This window comes from Coenobita brevimanus, chromosome 2 (assembly GCF_032717465.1).
Source record: "Coenobita brevimanus isolate Jiangsu-jjx chromosome 2, ASM3271746v2, whole genome shotgun sequence".
Classification (NCBI taxonomy): Eukaryota; Metazoa; Arthropoda; class Malacostraca; order Decapoda; family Coenobitidae; genus Coenobita; species Coenobita brevimanus.
Genome location: NC_136955.1, coordinates 33,712,028 through 33,735,417, shown reverse-complemented (window position 1 = coordinate 33,735,417; position 23,390 = coordinate 33,712,028). Strand labels below are relative to the sequence as shown.

At 41.1% G+C, this 23,390-nt stretch overlaps 1 protein-coding gene across 1 annotated transcript in view; it reads right to left on the bottom strand.

Annotated features, from left to right (window-relative positions):
- Window positions 1-23,390, bottom strand: part of LOC145391618 (cytochrome P450 2L1-like) — a 257,804-nt gene that overhangs the window by 36,837 nt on the left and 197,577 nt on the right. The window contains exons 5-8 of the mRNA XM_080266160.1: window positions 21,501-21,700; window positions 21,265-21,379; window positions 20,980-21,157; window positions 19,792-19,909 (exon numbers count right to left, since the gene is read on the bottom strand). Of these exons, the coding sequence (XP_080122286.1) occupies window positions 19,792-19,909; window positions 20,980-21,157; window positions 21,265-21,379; window positions 21,501-21,700 (611 nt within the window). The remainder of the gene's footprint in view (window positions 1-19,791; window positions 19,910-20,979; window positions 21,158-21,264; window positions 21,380-21,500; window positions 21,701-23,390) is intronic.

Here is a 23,390-nt window from a genome sequence, read left to right as displayed (position 1 = left end):
GAGAAATGGATAGAATGTGTTCCATCGTAGAAGTAAGATAGTCGAAGAATTTTTGATAGTCAGTAGAATTAGGGGATAAGTAAACAGCACAGATATATTTAGTCAGAGAATGACAGGAAAGCCGAAGCCAGAGTGTAGAGAATTCAGAAGAATCGAGTTCAGGAACACGAGAACAAGATAAGTCGTTGCGTATATATACACAACAGCCACCTTTGGCTTTGAAATGAGTATAGAGAAAGTATAGGACTACATAATATATAGATAGATAAATAGATAGATAGAGAGACAGATAGAAGCAGGAAGTCAAATGATGAGAAGGTGTTGTGTCTGCGAGAATCTAGCAGCGCTAAACATGCTTACACGGAGGAAAGCTGACGACAGCGGCCAGTAAGGAGATGATGCAGTTAGCTGTCAGCAGTCCTCTCGTGAGAAAGATCCGGTTGCCATGAGGAACATATGTGACACACCCCTACTACACCAGATTTTAGAAAAGAGAGTTTAGAAGGAGACAAGCGACCCTAGAGAGAGGTCGAGACGGAGATTAGCCTTAGAACAGAAAGAGAGAGAGATAGCGAGACAGGGAGGTAGCTACCCGGGACTTATACTTTTATACCTGTTTAATATTTCCAAGACAAATAAAAATAGTCCCATACTATTCTTTACCTCTCCCGTCACTACATGACATCTGGTGGGGAAACTACTACAAGATATAAAAGCCGCTCGACCACAAGTCTAAAATATACTTCTCTACAAGTAACTACAAAGTCTTTATGACATTTGGTGGCAGCGGTGGTGCAGTAAAGCAGGTGTGGTCGACACACATGCACATTCTGGTAGAATCAGGGTACCTGAGACAGTATCAGCTGTGAAAACATCAACACCGACCCCAAACAGAGAACAAAATCGATCGCGACCAGAAATGAGGCAGCCCAAACAAACAAAGACGCCTAGGCCTCGTTCCCACACGCCTTCCTACAGGCAGTTTCATAAGTTTTCGCGCAGCCCGAGCAGGTCTCGCGCCATAAACAACACTTTTTATGGGAAATCACCTCGTAGGTCACAGTCAAGGGATAGGTCCATTCTGTGTCATTACTGTGCAAAACCAGGACACACAAGGTATGAATGCTTTATCAAGGCAAAAGAGGATAATCAAAAGACACAAGGATTTGGTCCTTACTGTAGGCATCATAGATACCAAGGGCACTGGACCAGTGATTGCAAAACAGTAGAAAAAATTGTGTCTATGTTCAAATCGGGGGAAGACCAAGTCATGACAAAAAACGAACAAACGTAAAGAAGAACAAGGTTAAACTTCACATAGGAGGCATGTTGGGAAATGAGTGTATCTTGATACCAGCTGTATGTGAGGATCAAAACGTTTCCTTATTTTTAGATACAGGCTCTCCAGTGAACTTAATAACACATGAAGAACTAAACAGAATTCTTAAAAATAAAAAGAAAGTAACTTTTCTAGATGAAGCTGATTTAGAATTATACACAGTAGATGGTCAAGAGATTACAGTAAAAGGTATGATAAGATTAAATCTCATTTTCACAGAAACTACAAGACCATTCTCTGCATTGTTCTATATCGTTGAAAACTTAGCAATTAAAGCTCATATGTTACTGGGCTTAAGATCCATGAGAACTGAGAACATAACTATACTCCCACAAATGAATGGAATAGACTTTGATAATGAATTCATAGAGGAAATACTTTCAGAGCCCTCACCGATTGGTAGAAGAGAGCCAAAAAGAATTGGTAATATTAAAGGCTTTAACAAACATACACAAACAGATGAGTGTATAGATCCACTTACACCAGCAACCCCATCCTCCAGAATTAGTGACCCAGATAACAGTACTGATTTATCAATTTTTCCAGCCCATCTCACTAATGATTTGATTATACCACCTAATTCATACATGAAGGTTACCATAAAGAGCAAATTACGGAATAGTACTGTTCTTGTCTTAGAAGAATTATGTAAAGTAAAGGGATTGTCAGTAGAAAACGCATTATGTCATACGAACGACGAAGGGCTAACTCAGATATTCATTATTAATCACATGAATGGGGAAGTTCAGTTGAAGAAGGGAACTTGCATAGTTAATATTGAAAAATGTTTCGCCCCTGTGAAGGAAATAAATATTGGTGGAGTAACAAGTGAGATAAAATCTACGGATAGAGAAAGAATTCAAGAGAATTTAATTCACTCAGGTGAATTTGACGAAGAAAATGATTTGTTAACCCTGCTGGAAACACACAGGGACACCGTAGCATTGCCCGGAGAACAATTAGGGTGTACTAACTTGATTAATCACATGATTAATGTGCACCCAGAAACACCACCAATTTTCGTACCAGCTTATCGCATACCACACTCCCAACGTACACTTGCAAATCAGTATGTCGATGAAATGTTAAAGCTTGGAATTATTGAGCCTTCAGTTTCTCCGTGGAACGCTCCCCTTTTCTTTGTGCCCAAGAGAAATGGAGAAATGCGTGCGGTAGTAGATTACCGTAAACTAAATAATCACACCATCCCAGACAGATTTCCCATGCCATTGCTAAGTGATGTTCTACAGAATATTGGTCCTGAGAATAATATATTCTCGACCATCGATCTCCTAAACGGATACTATCAGATTCCGGTATCTCAGGAGTCACGTAAATACATTGCCTTTTCAACAAACAGAGGCCATTATCAATATACAAGAATGCCAATGGGACTGAGGACAGCCCCAGGTACGTTCCAGCATCTTATGAATTACGTATTGTCCGGAATTTTAGGACAAGGCATATTTGTTTATCTTGACGATATTATTATCGCAACGAAGAATATTAAGGATCATCTCAGGAAATTAGACTTACTCTTACAAAAGCTTAGTGATGCTGGATTAAAAATTAAACTTTCTAAATGCAAATTTTGCTTTAAGGAAATAAATTTCTTAGGCCACAAATTAAGTTCTGATGGTATTCACACCACTGATGACAAAATACAGGCAGTGAGAGATTTTCCTGAACCCACTACGACTGACGAAGTTAGACAATTTTTAGGTCTGGCTGGGTACTATAGGTCCTTCGTACCACAGTTCTCTCATATAGCCTTCCCTCTATTCCAACTACTCAAAAAAGATGCTGTATTCCAATGGGAAGAAGAACAAAAAAGGGCATTTAACAATCTAAAAATTAAACTAACAAATGCACCTTGTTTAGCATATCCGAATTACACGAAATCATTTCTTATTTGTACAGACGCATCATTTAAAGGATTAGGGGCTGTACTGATGCAGGAAGATAAAAGAGGAAAGAATCAACCAATTGCATTTGCCAGCAGACAAACAAGAGGTGCGGAGAAAAATTATAGCACTACAGACTTAGAGGCACTTGCAGTGATTTTTGCATTACAAAAGTTTCGAGATTTGGTATATGGTTACGAAATCCACTTATTCACCGACCATAAACCACTGGTGGGTATGTTTAAAGAAAAACTCCTTTCTGGGAGGAGAGCAAGATGGAAATGTACAGTTGAAAACTACAGTGTCCAAATACATTATATACAAGGTAAAATGAATATAGTAGCTGACGCATTATCTAGGAACCCGAACACAATTCAGGTCGCGGCGTTAGATCTCAAAGGAAATATCCCAAACCACGAGGATATCGCAAAGGCACAAAGACTTGACCCAGTATGGTCAAAAGTAATATACAAGTTAGAAAGTGGAGATGACATACAATTACCCAAACTGCATGTCCCACTTGAACAATTCACAATGGTCAATAATACATTATACAAAATTAACTCTAAACAACCAAAACGCCAAAGAAATACTAACCAGTTGGTAGTACCTAATGACATGATACCCCAAGTATTACGAATGATACACGACAGCCCACATGCAGGACACCCTGGAAAGGATAAGACATTCAACCAAGCCCAGCTATTATATTACTGGCCTTCATTACGAAGAGATATAAACAATCATATAGACAGATGCGAATCATGTGCGAAACACAAAGGATACCCAATCACACCTGCACCGATGGGTAATTACCCTGTACCACATCAACCATGGGACGTTGTCGCTGTTGATTTACTCAAGATGCCATTATCATACAATAATAACCTATACTTATTCGTAGCAACGGATCATTTTTCCCGTTATGTCATTTTAGCTCCAATTAAAGATAAGACAGCAGAGACAGTAGCAAAGGCAATAACAGATAATGTAATATGTCGCTTTACTACCCCAAAGGTATTAATAAGTGATAATGGAAGAGAATTTAATTCTGAGATCTTACAAGAAATATGTAAACAATACAACATTAAAAAGGTTAACGTTTTGGCCTATCACCCAGCATCGAATGGGTTGGTAGAGAGACAAAATAAAAAGGTATTAGATGTGCTACGACACATTCTCAGTGAAAATTATGCAAGCTGGGATGATTGGATTCCCAGAGTAGAGGCCTCCATTAATGGGTCTATAAATAAATCCATTGGTGACACACCACATTTCATTATATATGGCACAGATAAAAAATTACCATATGAGCTCCTAGAAGGTGACAGCATGCCTATATACAATTACGATGATTACTCTAAACTCCGTTTACGTGAATTCCAGGACATTCACAAAAGAGTGCAAAAACAATTAACGATGTCCAAGGAAGAAATGACGGAGGCATTTAACAAGAAGGCAAAAGATTCACCTATCAGCTTAGGAGACATTGTTTACGGAGTCATTCATACGAGAGACAATAAATTATCCCCTAAATTTGAGGGCCCATACAGAGTAATTAACATAAAGGCAAACAAAGTTTTAATTAAGTCACTTTCAAGTGGCGAGGAAAAACAAGTTCATATTGACCATTTAAAACGAGTTTCAAGGGAATTATCACATAATTATTCAGCCTCGGATACAACCGAACAGGTGAACGTACCTCAAGAAACCAAGCAAGAACACAACAATGATTACAAAAAGAAATTAAGGTCATATACCAAACAATCGAACATAGGTGTAACTATTCCAATGAAATCTACAGTACATCATTTACGAGAATTAAATATCGATTTAAACTCCTTCTATAAATGAAATAACAACCAACCGTAACGCACATCATCACTATCATCAACCACAGCTTTATAGGAAATTAATAGATTTTTTTTTTCGGTAGGTTACGATGAAGGGACTTATGCTATGGATTCTCCTATACATAGTAAGAGTATATGCGCACCTAGACCCCAAGCATATAGTATGACAAGGATGCCTCATAGCTCCAACGGCCACGACTACAATCGTCAAGGACGTCATGAGTACTGAAATAAGTCTAGATTACTTGTATGACTTACCTACTTATGTAGAAAGACTTGCGACGCCGATGCGAACTCTGGACTTCAAGATAGGGAATTATGTTTCACAATCACATATCACCAAGGAAGTGGATGAAATGGTGAAGTTAGCGAAATGGAAACTAGAACAGGCGAAGTCAACTATGCTCGTCATGATCCAAGATCTCCCATCTTATGGAACGGAGGTGCTGAGCGACAGGAACAACATCACACGTACTCGCCAAAAGCGCGGTTTGTTCGATCTGGGCGGCGCAATTCTTGGGAACATCTTTGGATTGGCTACAGAGGATGACCTTAAAGAAATAAACAACAAATTTAATAAGATAGCTCAGGTACTAACATACCAGGATAAATTCATCACAGGACAGAACTCGGCAATGAAGACAATTGTGAAAAATCTGAAACAAGCAGAAAACGTAGCTCTCGAGAGTATAGATAAAATAAATGACTTAGAGGGCAATGTTACTCTTTTCCAGCACTTCTCCATCATCACAGAACATATTGACACGATTCTAATGTTACTCTTTTCCAGCACTTCTCCATCATCACAGAACATATTGACACGATTCTACTACAACTAGAGAACACTAGAGATCATTTCAGGGCACTTATGCAAGGAATTTCGAATGCTGGTGATGGCAAGATCACAAATGACTTACTCCCAGTTCATGAGCTACGTCAGATAGTTAGTCAAGGCATACATAAACATAAATTGAAGCCATTGTTCCGCAGTAGGGAATTTATGCAATATTACCCATACTTAGAAGCAACACTAACACCAACATCAGTGATAGTTCATGTACCATTCATCACGGAAGACCTGTTCACAGTATACCAAATACACCCCTTCCCCTATAGAAACAACAACACTTTAGTCATCATCAACATCAACACAGACACCGAACTCATCATGGTCTCCAAGAGACAAGACACTGTCACTTTCGCAAGTGAGTCAACGATTGAGCGAAAGTGCCGCACATCCTTACATGCTGTTCATCTTTGTCCTGCGTACATTTTCACGTTTCAGCCTACTGATACGGTCCCTTGTGAAACGGCTATCATCAGCAATAACAATATTCATCATCATTGCAACTTCACTTTTGCTCCAGATAAACTTGTACACCATCAACGCATTGGACACTCGCAGTTTTTTTATTTCCCTCATAACACATCAGTTTACATAGTCTGTCCAGATATACCACCATCTCATACATCAGCCTCAGGATTATACATAGCACCAGACTACTGTGCGGTATTTACACCATCCATGTCTACTTTTTCCACCATCAATCACTACGCCATTATCAACCATACACACAAACATTTCCACCCACTGCCTGATATGAACTTAAACATGAGCACAAGTATTAAGCTGACTTCACCTAAGTTTGAAACTATGCAGCTGATCAATGAATCAATGAAGCCCTGGGAAGATTTGAGTTTGAGTATGTTCAACCCATATTATGTGTATAGCCAAGCACCTTCTGTCTTTATAATCATCTGCATTGTAGTTGCAGTATTGCTGTTGGCAATGCACAGAATGCATGCAAGAATTGCTAATTTGGAGTCATTGTTTAGTGGGGGGAGAGTTAACATCACAGTTAACCACCCTGAATGAAGTGTATATATTTTGTATATAGTGTATATATATATATATATATATATATATATAATAATAATAATAATAATAATAACACAAAGAAGAATGACCCATATATGACAGACCAGTACCATTATCTTTGAATGAAATATTAATAACTCTTACAATAATCTTAATTTTAAACTATTTTTATTCTTGCATGTATGCATTTCACTATAATATCCCAAGTACATACTGTATTACAGTTAAATAATTTACTTTAATGCATTTATTCCAATATGTATACAACTTATTTAAAATGTAGTATTACTGAATAATCACTATTTACTATGAATAATATATGTATACAATATTCATACAATTATGTTACTTTACAATATTATGTATTTCACTTAATTAGCTTATAAGTTCATTATAATGTGTATGTAGTATGTATTAATATATTATAACTATTAAATGTCGATGGTACGCCATTTTCGCGCGGCCGAGCAAATATAGGACTACATAATAGATAGATAGATAAATAGATAGATAGAGAGACAGATAGAAGCAGGAAGTCAAATGATGAGAAGGTGTTGTGTCTGCGAGAATCTAGCAGCGCTAAACATGCTTACACGGAGGAAAGCTGACGACAGCGGCCAGTAAGGAGATGATGCAGTTAGCTGTCAGCAGTCCTCTCGTGAGAAAGATCCGGTTGCCATGAGGAACATATGTGACACACCCCTACTACACCAGATTTTAGAAAAGAGAGTTTAGAAGGAGACAAGCGACCCTAGAGAGAGGTCGAGACGGAGATTAGCCTTAGAACAGAAAGAGAGAGAGATAGCGAGACAGGGAGGTAGCTACCCGGGACTTATACTTTTATACCTGTTTAATATTTCCAAGACAAATAAAAATAGTCCCATACTATTCTTTACCTCTCCCGTCACTACATGACATCTGGTGGGGAAACTACTACAAGATATAAAAGCCGCTCGACCACAAGTCTAAAATATACTTCTCTACAAGTAACTACAAAGTCTTTATGACAAAAGTAGGAGGATACAGAAAAGGGTTTGCTGTCAGTTGCCTCAGACAGCTGAGTCTCCGTTAGAAAAAGAAGGTGAGGTTTAGAGGAGGAGAGGTGGTGCTCAACAGAGCGAAAGTTAGAGGAAAGGCCGCGAATGTTGAAGAAATGAAGAAGAAGAGAGTCAGACAGTGGTTCCAGGCACCTCGAGTCATCACCGGGAGAGGGGCTGATGGTGGGGGCATTTATGGTCCCCCCCCCCTGGGGACTCCGAGGCTTGGTGAAGAGACGCCATTTTAGTTAAATTTTGAATAGGAAGTGTAGTGTGTACTGTGCATGTAGTTTGGTGTAGATAGTTAGAGAAATTTGTACTGAAGAGCATGCTGGCCTACTCTCTGTGTAACTGAGTCACTGAAAAAGGTCAGCAAAGGGGGATGGTCAGGAACTAGTCCTGAGGGCTGATGAAACGGGAGCTCCAGCACTCCCTGTCATCAGCTTTCCATCCACCTCGGGAGTACTGCCCTGCTCGACTGGTGCTACAGTCTACTCCTCTTAAATGGTGGAGAGGAATGTCCAGGAGAGAAGGTATGGACAATAAGTAGAGAGTTACAGGAACGGACCTTAGAACAGGATGAAGAGATTAAGATACCTCAGAACAAGTTGGACAACGACTGCACACGCAGTGCTGAACAAGAAAGGCAAGTCACAGAATTAAAGTTGAGTAATGAATCTGCCCCAAATGAAATAAAACAGCTCAAGAGGGAAAATAAGAGGTTGGAAGAAGAAAGGAACAGGATGAAAAGTAAACTAGATGAGCATGAATCAAAATCAAGGATGCATGATGAACATATTTAGGAAATCAAGGAGCAACACAAGGTGTGGAAGAAAATTCAAGAGGAAGGAAATAAAAATTTGAAAGAGATTATAGAACAACAAAGCAAGGAAAAGGTGGAAAAGGAAGTGGTTAGGGTACTAATAAGTAGAGAATCTTTGGTCAGGGATGTAGCAGACAAGAAAAAAATGCATGATAATTTCAGGCCTAAAAGAAAAACGGATGACAGTAAGATCAGAAAGGGAAAGAGAAGAACTGAATAAGGCAAAAGAGATAGTATCGGTACTTATCGAGGGTAACACCGAAGCTCAGGAGAAGATTGAAGAAGTGTTTAGGCTAGGAAAGTACGAGGAAGGGGGGGGGGCGAGGCCACTTAATGTAAAGTTAAGTCTCAGGTAATGGTAAATGAAATCAACAGAACATGGAAATTATCAGAAAAGGAGGAGCTCAAGAATGTTTGGATAAGGAGAGATGCAAATGAGGAAGAAAGAGCTAAGATAAAGGAGCTAGTAAAGGAAGCAAAGGCAAAAAAAGAACAGAGAACGGAGGAAGAGAAGACAGTGTTCTCTTGGAGAGTTATGGATCAGAAATTGAGAAAGTGGTACCGACGGGGAGAGGGAGAGAAGAGGGAATAAAGAACAACGAATAAAGTTGGAAAGTGGCACATACTAATGTTGATGGTTTAATATCGGCAAGGTTAGAAATCAACGATTACTTGAGGGTACATGAACCAGATATTATGTGCTTTATAGAGACCAAGTAAGAGAGGATACTTGATATCCGTATGGGAGATGGCAAATACAAACTGTGGAGAAGAGACAGAAAAGAAAAAATGGGAGGAGAAGTGATGAAAGTAGTGAAGAAAGTCAGTGTGGAAAATGTGGAACTGGGAGAGGGTAAGGCTGAAGCAATAAGTATAAAACCAGAAACTGGAGAGAATGGCAAGAGAGACATCGCATGGAGTGACGATGAGTACCAAATGTTGTCAGACATGTTTAGTTATCTACAGAAAGCGACTGAGAAAAGCAACAACATAATTCTGATGGGTGATTTTAATTGTAAAGAGGTGAGCTGGGAGGAATGAGACTCAGGAAGCAGTGAAGATTCGTGGGACACTATACTGTGAGTCAAAGAAGAGACACGATTCCGAGGCGATGACACACCAGCAAGACTAGAGTTACTGCTAACCAAAGAACCTGATGTAACTGAATCTTTAAATTATCTGTGCCCTATGGGAAAAAGTGATCACGTGGTTACTGAGTTCCAGATGATAAAAGGGAGCGTGGTGCCAAGAGATGAGCATTACAGACAGGGAAGATACAACTCTGGGAAAGCAAACTTTACAGGATTGAGGAAATTTTTCGAAAATGCCGATTGAAGAAAATTCAGAGAAACAAGAGAGACACTGAGGAAGTGGGATATCTTTCTAGACCTCTATAATTTGGGAGTGGAAAAATATGTTCCAAGAGTAAATGGGAAAGAAAACAGGAAGTAGGATTGGTTTAACAGAAGGTGTATGATAGCAAAAAAAGAAAGGGACATGGCATGGAACAATTGGAGAAAGAAAGGTAATAACACTTTGGAGCTGCGGACTGGGAGGGCCTCAGGCAGTATTTCTTTGATTTTCGCTGGAAATATTATTGCTTCCATGGCAGGGAGCCATCTCAGTGTGCCTTGCGCATTACGGAGGTTATTCTCTCGGGCAAAGAAGCATTCATTCCTTTCTCATATCCTTTGACTAATACAGGAAATCTCACTTGTTCTAATACTGTCCACAACAAGGAGAGGGCCTATAAAAGGTACCAGTGCCATCCCACCCCTGAACTACATTTTTTTTGTTTCTGCCCAGAATCACGCTAAATCTGTTCTTTGCTCTGTTAAAAATAATTTCATCCGTACTAAATGCTCTCAACTCTCAACTCAAATTCTTCCCGCTCCTTCTGGCACCTTCCTAAAAACCTTTCTAACAACTTTACCTCATCATCCTTCCCTCCTCTTTTCTACTCTGATGGCTCTGTAGCTATTTCTTCAACTGATAAAGCAGATCTCTTCTCTCAGATTTTCTCCTCCAATTTCACCTTAGACAATTCCAGTGCTGTTCCTCCATCACTTCCCCCCTCTGACTTCCTCATGACTGACTTTAAAATTTCTTCAGCTGATGTATTTTCTGCCATCACTGATCTCAATACTAACAAGGCATATGGGCCTGATGGAGTTCTTCCTGTTGTCCTCAAGAACTATACTTCTGTACCTACACCCTGCCTAGGTAAACTCTTTCGCCTTTGTCTGTCAACGTGTACCTTTCCTTCTTGCTGGAAATTTGCTCTCATTCAGCCAGTCCCAAAGAAGGGTGACCATTCCCTACTCTCTAACTATCGCCCAATTGCTTTAACATCCTGTGTCTCAAAAGTTTTTGAGTCTCTTCTTAACAGAAAACTATAAAGCATCTTTCCTATCACAACCTTCTTTTTGATTGTCAGTATGGGTTCCGTTATGGACGCTCCACTGGCAATCTTCTCACCTACCTTTCAGACTCCTGGTCATCCTCTTTTTGGAACTATGGCGAAAGCTTTGCCAATGCATCTAGCATCTAAAGGCTTTCGACCGAGTCTGGCATAAATCTTTGGATTTCAAACTGCCCTATTACTGTTTCTATCCTTCTATCTGTGCCATCATCTATAGCTTCCTTTCTGGTCGTTCTGTAGCCGCTGTTGTAGACGGCCATCTTTCTTCTCATAGATCTATCAACAGTGGTGTTCCTCAGGGTTCTTTCCCATCACCAACGCTCTTCCTTTTATTCATCAATGACCTTCTAAGCTGTACATCTAATCCTATCCACTTGCACATTGATGATTCGACCCTTCACCTTTCCATTCAGTTCCTGCAACGTCCATCTCAGCAATTACTTCGACAAACAAGGGATGAGGCTATGGCACACCTAATGTCTGACTTGGCTCATATCTCTGACTGGAGTAAAAATAATCTTGTTGTTTTTAATGCATCAAAGACTCATGTCTTACACCTATCAACCTGACAAAATCTTCCACAGGAGTATCCACTAATGCTTAATAATATCCAGCTCAATCCTGCATCATCCTTGAACTTGCTTGGGGTTTCATTCACTCGAAACTAATCTTGGAAAGATCTTATTACATCTCTTGTAAATCTGCTTCCAAGAGATTGAGTGTGCTAAGCCAGCTCCATACCTTCTTTACACCCGCACTGTTGTTGGCCGTATACACGGGTTTTATTCGCCCTTGCGTAGAGTACGACCCTCATGTGTGGGGAGGCTCTCCACATACAGCTCTTCTCAATAGGGTGGAGTCAAAGCCTTTACGTCTCATTAACTCTCCTCTTCTTACTGGCTCCCTTCAACCTCTGTCTCTTTGCCGCACTGTTGCATCATTAACTCTTTTCTATCGCTACTTCAGTGGTTACTGCTCCTCTGAACTGTCTGCTTGCATCCCTCCACCACTAAGACGGGCACGTAGCACAAGTCTAGCAACAAACTCTCATCCTTTTTCTGTCCAACTCTATAATGCAGGAGTTAACCATTACTCCCAGTCCTTCACTTATACAACGGGTCATCTCTGGAACTGTCTCCCTCTGTCTCTATTTCCTACTTCCTATGATCTCCAATCATTCAAACGCAGTGTGTCCAGGCATCTCGAAATGAACGGATCTTGAATTTGGCTCTCTTTTGTATTGTTTTTTTTCTTGGAGGGAACGCTTTGTTGGATCCTGGCCATTAGTTCCTTGTTCCTTCCATTTTAAAAAAATGTCAGTGCAAAGACCCTGTATGGTCCAAGGTAATTTATTCCTTTGAGTCATAAGATAATTCGACCTTACTTATTATATCTATCTATCTATAGCCCGACGCCCTAATCCCGCAAAGGGTGGCCGCAGACAAAACGCCTCCAAGTCGCTCTGCCACCCACCATTTGACTACCCTCCCCCCATCTCACCCCCCCTCCCTCATATACCTCTCAACTCCATCCCTCCACCTCATCCTCGGTCTACCTCTCCCTCTCCCTCCCTCCACCTCACCTACATACACCCTCTTAGTCAGTCTTTCATTCTCCATTCTCTTCACATATCCAAACCACCTCAGTATATTTCTCTTAATCTTCTCAACCACATCCACCCCACAGCGTTCCTTCACTTCTTCATTCGTCAACCTGTCCCTCCATGTCATTCCACATGCTCCTTTCAAGTAACTCATTTCCACTGCTCTCTTGACTTGTTCCCCTCTTGCAAGATCCATGCCTCACTTCCATACGTCAGGGTAGGGATCACAATACTATCATGCAGTGATTTCTTAACTTCCATACTCACCTCCCTATTTCTCATCACTGCTTTCAGTGTACCAACAACCTTCCTTCCCTGCAGTACCCTTCCACGCACTTCATCCCCGAAAGTTCCATCCTTACTCATCACACTACCCAAGTACTTGAATGCACTCACATTCTCCATATCCTCACCATCCAACCTCACTGCACACTCCGTGACTTCATTTCTCTCAAACACCATAACTTTACTTTTGTTTACATTAACTCAGATTTCTCCTCCTACACACTGTCCCAAATTCATTCACCAAACCTTGCAACTCCCATTCATCTTCACTCAACAGTACTGTATCATCAGCAAACAGCAACACCGGAAGCTTCCAAATCTCACCCTCATTCATTAGAGCCACCCCCACATCCACTGCCCTACCCTGCACCTCCTTTACAACCCCATCCATGTATATATTAAACAGCCATGGAGACATCACACAACCCTGTATCAGTCCCACATTGAGATCAAAGAACTCACTCAGCTCACCATCCACTCGCACCGTAGCCCTAGCTCCCTTGTACATACTCTTCACTGCACTCAACAATTTCCCCTCCACTCCATATATTCTTAATACCTTCCACATACCTTGCCTATCTATTCTGTCATAAGCTTTCTCCAAGTCCATGAAGGCAGCATACACTTTCCTTCCCTTCTCTAGATAATTCTCCACTAAACATCTTAAAACAAATATCTGATCTACACACCCTTTTCCCTTCCTAAATCCCCCTTGTTCTTCTCCAACTAGCTCCTCTGTCATATGCCTAACCCTATCAATGAGTATTCTACCGTATATTTTACCAGTCACACTAAGTAGGCAAATACCCTTTTGGTTACCACATACTTCTCTCTCCCCTTTTCCTTTGTATAAAGGAACAATTATACCTGATTTCCAGTCCTCTGGAACCCTTCCCTCTTCCCAAGCCAATCTACACAACTTCCATATCCACTCCACAACAATCTCACCCCCATACCTAAGCATTTCACCACACACTCCATCAATTCCTGGGGCCTTTCCCAACTTAATCTTCTTCATCGCTTCCACTACTTCCGCCCTACTGATCTCTTCCTCCCACCTCTCATCTCTTCTTCTCCCAGCCATTCCCCAACCACTTACACTCGCACTGCTCTCACTCTCTACATTCAACAAATCCTCAAAGTGCTCCTTCCATCTCCTCAATTTCTCTCTTCTCCACCAACAATCTATTATTCCTATCTTTCACTCCCCTACTATTTCCCCTTTCACACTGCCTTATTTTCTTTACCTCCTTCCAAAACAATTTCTTACTCTCCCTCCATTTCACACTCAGATTCCTCCCAAACTCTTCATCCACTTTCTTCTTACTCTCCTTCACCAGTCTCTTAACCTCCCTTCTCCTGCGCACATATACCTCTCTCTTCTCTCTCTCATCTTCTCCCCTACCTCTACTCGCTAACCTTTCACTATATGCCTTCTTCTTTTGTTCCACAGCTCGTTTCACCTCATCATTCCACCATGCTGTCCTTTGCACACCCTTGCATCTCCTCCTCACTCCACAAACCGCCTCACACGCTGCGCCTATCTCTTCCGTGAATATCTTACATACGTCTTCCACCCCTTCCATCTGCTCTAGCTCATACCTTCCCAATCTTTCTTCCACTATGCTCTTATACTTTATCATTTTCTTACCATCTTGCAATTTCTCCACTCTTCTCACAGGAGCTGCTTCCTCCTGTCTTCCCCTTCGTCTTTCAACCACTTTCTTTGCAGCTCTACCTTGGCCATCACTAAGTGATGGTCTGAGACTCCATTCCCCCACCTTCTCCACACTCTTATTCTGCTCGTGCCAATAGATGAGTTCATATTAAATAATGATAGCCTATCTTGTACAGGAAAACATTACAGGAAAGGACATACCCACTAGGAATGTACACCAACTCGTTGTCCCTGCTGACCTGCGGTACTTCAAATCGTTAATAGCACTTCTCATGCATCTCATCCAGGTAAAGATCGATGTTTGAGACAAACATATCTCGGATACTACTGGCCCAGGTAAGACCTGGACACTCAAAAATGGCCAGAAAATGTAAAAAGCAAAAAAAAAAAAAAAAATCCTACATGTTTTCACCCGTACTTTGAACTTGCCGCGTGGCTATGAACAGCTGTGTTTGGCAGCATAGTTCTGCCAGCATCTGGCAGAGCACCCCTGCCTCCTCTCCATTTCCCGCATACCCATTGTCGTGACTGCACGCTTGTCACCATGGCCGCCCACATGCTTGCTTTTGTGGTGGTGCCCTACCTGCTGCAGGTCCTGCTGTTCCTCTGCTGCCTCTTACTCGTGTGTGTGATGACCCTGCCTTCCGAGAAGAGGAAATGAGTGGTTCTGACTCTGGACAAGAAGAGGGAGATATTGGAGAAGGTGGATGCAAGATGGTCGACATCCTGCATCCTCCAAGAATTCAACCTGGCCCACTCTACTTTGTTCAATATCAAGAAATCCTGGGACAAACTCACCCAGTACACGGCTGACTTCACATCGAAGACCAAACGCAACATGCAGAGGATTATGTACGCTCTCAGGTTTGCAGAAGTCGACTGCTCCATGCTGATTTGGTATCATCAACAACGTACTGCTGGTGTGCTGGGTTGTGGCACGGAGCTGAAGGCTGATGCAGAGAAGTTCACAAGGCTACACAACTCCCCAGACTTCAACACATCCAAAGGGTGGCTCTTCACTTTCAAACTATGACATGGACTTACTAACCATAAGGCCCATGGCAAAGCTTTGGATGCCAGCAAGGAGGGAGTAGAAGAGTTGCGGCAAAAGGGAAGGGCTTGGTCAACAGGGAGGGCTTCACTCTCAGTCAGGTCTACAGCGCTGACGAAACTGGCCTTTTCTAATACTCGCTGCCAACAAACACCCTAGCAGAAGAGACGGAAAAGTGTATGCCTGGATGCAAGCTCGCCAAGCAACGGATGTCTGCTTTGTGTTGCGCCAATGTTAATAGCATGCACCGGCTCAAGCCCATTATTGTTGGCAGTGCAAAGCAGCCTCAATGCCTTTGTGGGTTGATGGATGCCCTTTGTCATTTGGGATCATTCTCTGAAGGCTTGGTTCACAGCCAAGATCTTCAAAGACTGGTTTCACCAACACTTCGTCAAGGAGGTCATCCATTATCAGATGAACACCCTGGGAATCCCATGCAAGCAGGTAAAGGCTTTCCTTCTCTTGGACAATGCACCTGCGCATCTGTTTGACAGGGAGTTGGTGGCTGAGAATGGCTGCATCAGTGCTTGTTTTTGCTACCTAATACACTGCTCTCATCCAACCAATGGACCAAGGAGTGATCGTGGCAACAAAGAGGCTATACTGTCGGAAGTTGTTGGACAAGATGATGGTTGAGGACAAGGACAAGCACAGGGAGGAACGGGACACACGAGGCCAACAGACTGTGGAAAACCTTCGCCGCTACAACCTCATTCAGGCATCTAAAACCAGGCCAGAGCATGGAGGGAAGTCTCTGTCAAGACTCTGGAAGATGGCTGGTCTCGTCTGCTTCTCGGAGCCGATGTGGTGCACATTTTTCTAAGTTTTGATGAGGATGACTTCCATGCATGCTTCGTGCGGTTGGTGATGAAGTGGATGTGGATGAAGTGCGTGAGTGGCTGGATGATGATGAGGGTGATCCTGGGTATCGGATCATGTCTGATATCGAGATCACATCTTCAGATGTAGGTACAAGTACCCAGCTGGAAGATTCCAATGAGGACAGTGAGGATGATGTGGACTCCTCTCAGCGTGCCACTGCTCCAGCCATCCCCAAGCTGAGTGCACTCCGGGAGCATGTCGAGTTCATTCTTGACTACTTTGAACACCTGGACTGTGACCGGGAGATGGGGTCCCTCGGACTAGTGGAGGAAGTGCACACTTTTAGGCAGTGTATCGTCGCTTGCCAGAATCACTGTTCCTAACGTCAATCATCCATTGACCCCTGCCATGCCCAGCCCTGGCTCCACATCACTGCCTCTCTGAGACCTGCTTCCCACCTCTGAGCCACAGCCCAGAACATCGCCCACGGTGGAGTCGCCACTGGGCGTGAGTTTGCGGCTTTCTTCAGTCATCTGCAGTGGGTAGTCCATCACCACGTCCCAGCGACGTGTCCCTCGGCTACCTGCAACACCTATTCTCTGACTCTGCAGTGAATAAACAGCAAAAACTCGCCACTAGACCACATGGGATTTTACAGTGTTGTGCAGTGTTAAGAACAAAATGTGCAATGTTAAGAAATTAGAATTCAGAGTGCCAAGAATTAGACATGCAGAGTGCAACACTGGTGAGTTTCAAGTGCAGCGCAAGTACAAAATGAATGTACAGTGTTAAGAAATTAGAATTCTTAGTGCCAAGGAGTAAGTGAAAAGAGCAACACTGGTGAGTTTCCAGTGCAGCACTAGTAAGAAAAGAATGTGCAGTGATAAGAAATGAGAATTCAGAGTGCCAAGGATTAAGTGCAGTGCAACATTGGATTACTGTATGTGCTTCAAGTGTACCTTTGTACTGTCACTGTCTGAGAGGAGGCAGATTAATCTTCGTGACGGCCACGGACGTGTAAGTTTTTTTTTTTTTATGTGTCCGACTCTGGGCATAGGCTTTACAGCCTGTTCCCAAGGCCCAGTAGTCCTCCTACATTCCATACACCTTTACATGCCACCACTTCGGCACCAACACCCACCATCCAAATTGAAAATGCTAGGGCTGTCTCATATAGGACTCTTGTATTGGTATTAGTGGGGGTATTTTTGCGACGTGTCGGTAGGTCTCCTAGTAGATCAATAAAGTCTGATTTAATGAAATTCAAATCCTTAAATTGTTCCCTGCCTCAGTGGGGATTTGAAACTGGGTCTGGCAGGACTGCAGGCCACCTCTTCCTTTTCATTTATTTCATGCATTCTGTCCCTTACTTGTGTGAAAAGAGTCTTAAATAGGTGCTGTGCACGTCTGGTAGGGAGTTATTTAGGTGGTTTTCAAGGTTAGGTTGGGTTAGGGTCCATATGTACCTGTCCAGGAGGCATTTTCCTAAGTCCAGGACAAACCCAAGTCCCAGACATGCCTTTGGCTCTATTATGCCAGGTCTTGGAGGGATTACTATATATATATATATATATATATATATATATATACAGTAAACCCTCGATATAATGTACCCCGGTAATGCGAATGTCGGATATAATGAACAGCCAAATAGCAACCGGACTTTTCCTGGATTTTGCAAACAAAGGTCTCTAAAGGAGGGGGAAGTTCCGGAATCAGCCCACAGTGGCAACAGCATCCCTTCCTGGCACAGTAAGTGTACTTCAACAACATCCCTTCCGGGCACAATACAGTAAGTGTACTATAACAGTACCACATTATACTCTATTCTTATTATAGATATTGTATTTATATGTACAACTTCATACAGTATTGTATTTACATGTACACTTCATAAACCATTGAATTCTCCATGTAAAACTTCATAGAGTTACTTTAGGTTATGTCTGAGCATGCAGGACTGAACAACTCCCCTTGTATGGCGAACTGAGTTCGGTAATCCCTCGGAAATACCAACCCTTCGTATATAACGAACTTTTGGATATAATGAACCACCCCTCCCCCCAATTAGTTCGTTATATCGAGGGTGTACTGTGTGTGTGTGTGTATATATATATATATATATATATATATATATATATATATATATATATATATATATATAAAATATAGATAGATAGATATAGATATAGATATACTGTAGATATAGATATACTGTAGATATAGATATATATGCATGTGTGTGTGTGTGTGTGTGTGTGTGTATTAGGGCGAAATTAGGTCAGAGAGGAGATCAGAATTTCCCCCACTGAAATACATGGTGAAATTAGGTTATTTTCAGATTATTTTTAGTTCAATACTAAAGTTATATATATGGGCAAATATCTTATGTTCAAATAGTTTTCCCACGATTGAACTGATTGTAAAAATTTTAATATACTATTTTCGTCTTTCTAATGAACAGGATATGCCCAATTCCATATTTAAGACATGCTGATAAAATAAATACCTAATTACTGTTCTTGTTATTAAACCTGACCTATAGGCCGAGAAAGTAGGAACTTGAATAATTAAAAAAAAAAAAAAAAATCTAGTTCGCTCGTTGGCTTGAGAATGCACTTCATATGGTATACCTCCCGACTCGTCACCCTAATAATGCATATCACTATGTAACAGATCCAGCGTGTGTTGGAACAGCTTTTAGAAGAAACACTATTTAATGAATGGCTATCTAGGGCTAATTTTGTAGAATCACAGTAGCCATTTTCCTAGTCATATTCCTATCAACAATGCAATTTCCTGTTTAAAAGTCTTTAAAAAAATTGAATCTTCTATCATGTTTTCTGTGCCCAAACACCATCACTATAAAAATCGTTTCCTCTTATTTACCAATACTCGTACATCTCGAAAACTTACATCCGGCAGCAGAAGAGTAGCTAAATGGCAACTATGCTTAGGCTATTCCTAAGCAACCCTAAACCAGATAAAACAATGCTTAAAATTGAGTGCCATCTCTGCATAAACTTTGAAAAATACCAGGCTCATTATACTGGTTACGGCGTTCCTTATTAATCTCTCTCACATATAAGACTTACCTTAGGGATATTGTAGCCGCCCAGCTGTATGTCCTTGGTTACTAAATGCTGAAGTCCAATGGCAGTCAGTGAAGACATGCGTAGCACCTCGTGGATAACAGCTTCCGTATAGGGCATCCTGAGACACAAAGGATGGTATTCAACATGACAGTGATTTTGTAACACCTCTTTCTTAGCAGTTTATTGCATGTTTCATCACACTTTGTTCCCTGATATTTGTTAATGAAGGAAACTGTGTTGATATTAAAACGATATGAATAACCATCCATCATCTAATCCTACTTTGCCCTAAGAGAAGCGTAGGAGCCCGGGGCTAGGCAAGTTGTTCCTGACATTTAAGATGCAAGTGACCAGCCTCACTCATCCCTGAGTGGCATTACGTAAGCATTAAACCCCAACCACCCCCTGAACATAAACCTTCACCGGCTCAATCTAATTGGAGCTCCGTAATTACCCACTAAACCACCAGGCGCCAAAATTTGGTTATGTGGTTACCACTCAGCGTAGTAAATGGTTTCCTGGTGTACAGGAAACCATTTGGCTTGTCGCTCAGTGTAGAGCCACCCATAGGCAGAAGGAAGAGGAATGAATGAAGGAAAGAAAAACAGAAGAGGGAGTGTAACATATAAGAAAATATGACAGGGTCGTATGCAAGAAAAATCGCTCAGGATGAGGTGCTAACGGCACCCAATGCCAAACTGAACGCGGCTCACAATCACAAAGGGGGTTCGAGAATATAATTTAGTGTTCCTGTCAATGTGCATTGCTATTTTCACCCCTTCAGTCCAATGCCGATTTTTTTTTTTTTTATGCTTGTAACCATCTGATAATTTTGTACACCTTACAAGAAATTTCTCGTAATTCATGGGTTAGATATTGCCTTAACAAACTCCTTTACTACTTGAAGATTTTTCTTAGCTGAATAAAACCGTCAGGCGGTAATAGGAATGAATTAGAAAATCTCTACACCAGACTGATGGAGTTAAAGGAAAGTGTCATAACCATCATCTTAGTCATATTCTCATCCATGCCAAGCAGTTGGATCCACAAGTAGGAAAATGGAGGGCATCAATGCACAATAATTATCATCAGAGTGCTGAATGAACTAGGAAAAACGTATAGTTCATTAACTACCATGATATTTGTAACATTCATTATTTTGTTGCTAGTGAGATTCAGTGATCTAACCTGGAACGATCCTCTAATGTGGCCAAAACGCCTGCCAGCTCCCTGTCTATCTCTGCCTGCATCTTGGCCTGCACCCGTGGATTGGCAGCCAGGTAGTAGAAAATGAACTTCAGTGTGTCCACCGTAGTGTTACTGCCCGCAAAGAACAAGTCCATCGAGAGGAAAGCCAGATCTCTCTCTGAAAATTACAGTATAAATGACATTCATATGATGACAATAATCAACTGAAACTAGAATATACACACTTCTGAGCCAGGAAATTAGTGAGACATGTGTAACACTGACCGTGCCAGGGAGCCTCTAGCTCTTCTTTTCTCTCCTCCATCTCTACCAGGTAGCTGTCAATAAGGTCTCTTGGGTTATCTCGGTCTATTGTTGCTCGATTTTCAACAACAACTGTCTGAAGAGTTAAAAAGCATTTGTCACTCAACTTTCATACCTGCAGACTTACACATAACGACATAACAGTGAACTTTGTTTTCTTATGATCATTGAACAAGTAAGTGAGCACGAAGACTAACCTTGAAATAATCGATCAATTTTTCTTTTACTCTGCGAACGAAATCCTGTTTACAGAGCTTCTTGACAATGGGGCCAGGTAGTATTATTTTAATCCAGGGGAAGAAATTCGGGATGAAAATGCGGGTCACACCTTCAAAAAATTCATCATTGATATCTTGGAATTCCTTCAGCTTTGGATCCGTTATATCAAACTGTCGACCTGTAAAGGATATGGATACTGGGATCTGCGACTAGATAAGGCATTTAAGGTCAAATTCTCTCTCTCTCTCTCTCTCTCTCTCTCTCTCTCTCTCTCTCTCTCTCTCTCTCTCTCTCGGTGTGTGGGTGTGTTCTTACCTAATTGTTCTTACTTAATTGTATCTTTACAGGAATGAGTCAAGCTCGTACTGTCCCGTGTCCTAAACCATATTTATCGTACATATCCTTAAATTTGTGAATTGTTTTGGCATACACTATTTCATTCGGTAGTGCATTCCATTGATCAATTGCTCTGTTTGGGAAACTAAATTTCCTTACGTCTTTATCACCTCTCTTCTTATGCAGTTTTTTGCAGTGTCCTCTTGCTGGTGCTTCTCCATATGTTAAGTAATCATTTATGTCTATTTTCTCCTTTCCTGATATGCACTTATATAGCATTATCATGTCACCTCTTTTCCTTCTCTCCTGTAGTGTTGGTAGATTCAGTTTATTTAGTCTTTCTTCGTAGCTTAGGTCCCTTAAGCTTGGTATCCATCTTGTAGCGGCACTTTGAACTTTTTCAATCTTGTCTATATGCTTGTTGAGATGAGGACTTCAGACTACTGATGCATATTCCAGGGTTGGTCTAATGAATGATGTTATTATCCTTCTTAGCATGTCTCCATTTATGTATGTGAATGCTATTCTCATATTTGCAAGCAGTGTATACATGTTCCGTACCTTCTCGCTGATGTGGTCAGCCGGAGATAGTCTGTTATTGATAATCACACCTAGGTCTTTCTCTCTTTCTGATGTGTATAGGGTTTTATTTCCTAACTTATAATCCCAATCAGGTCTTTTTCCACTTTTACCAAACATGATTACATGACACTTGTCCACATTGAATTCCATTTGCCATGTACCACTCCATTCATGAAGTTTATTTAATTCTTCTTGTAGCTCCCTACAAGAGTCTGTGTTAGTAATTCTCCTTTGTATTTTTGCATCATCTGCAAACATATTCAGATAGCTCTCATTTCCAGTGTTACTGTTTATATCATTTATATACACTAAAAACATGATTGGTGCCAGCACTAAACCCTGTGGTACTCCACTAGTCACTTCTTTCCATGATGAGTAGTTTCCTCTTAGTACTGTCCTCATTTCTCTTTTTATGAGAAAGTCTTGCATCCAACAAAAAAGATTGCCTCGAATTCCTCCTTGATGGTACAGTTTCCATAAAAGTCTTTGGTGTGGTACTGTGTCAAAAGCTTTCTTGAAATCTAAATAGATACTGTCCACCCATCCTTCCCTTTCCTGTAATGTGTCTGTTACTCTGTCATAGTAGCTCAACAGATTAGTAACACATGATTTTCCTTTTCTGAAACCAAACTGCCTTTCTGTTATCGTACTGTGTTCTAGATTATTTACCCAAGCTTTTCTTATAAGCTTTTCTAATACCTTGTTTACAACACTGGTTAGTGATACTGGTCGGTAGTTGAGTGGATTTTGTCTATTTCCTTTCTTGAATAAGGGGACAATATTTGCTTTTTTCCAAATATCAGGTAGTTTACCTTGACTCAAGGATCTTGAAAATTAAAAATAATGGTTTACTTAACTCCTTTGCACATTCTTGTAATACCCAACATGAAATTTCATCAGGACCATTTGCTTTTCCTCTGTCTAATCCACTCAACTCCTCCTGTATCACT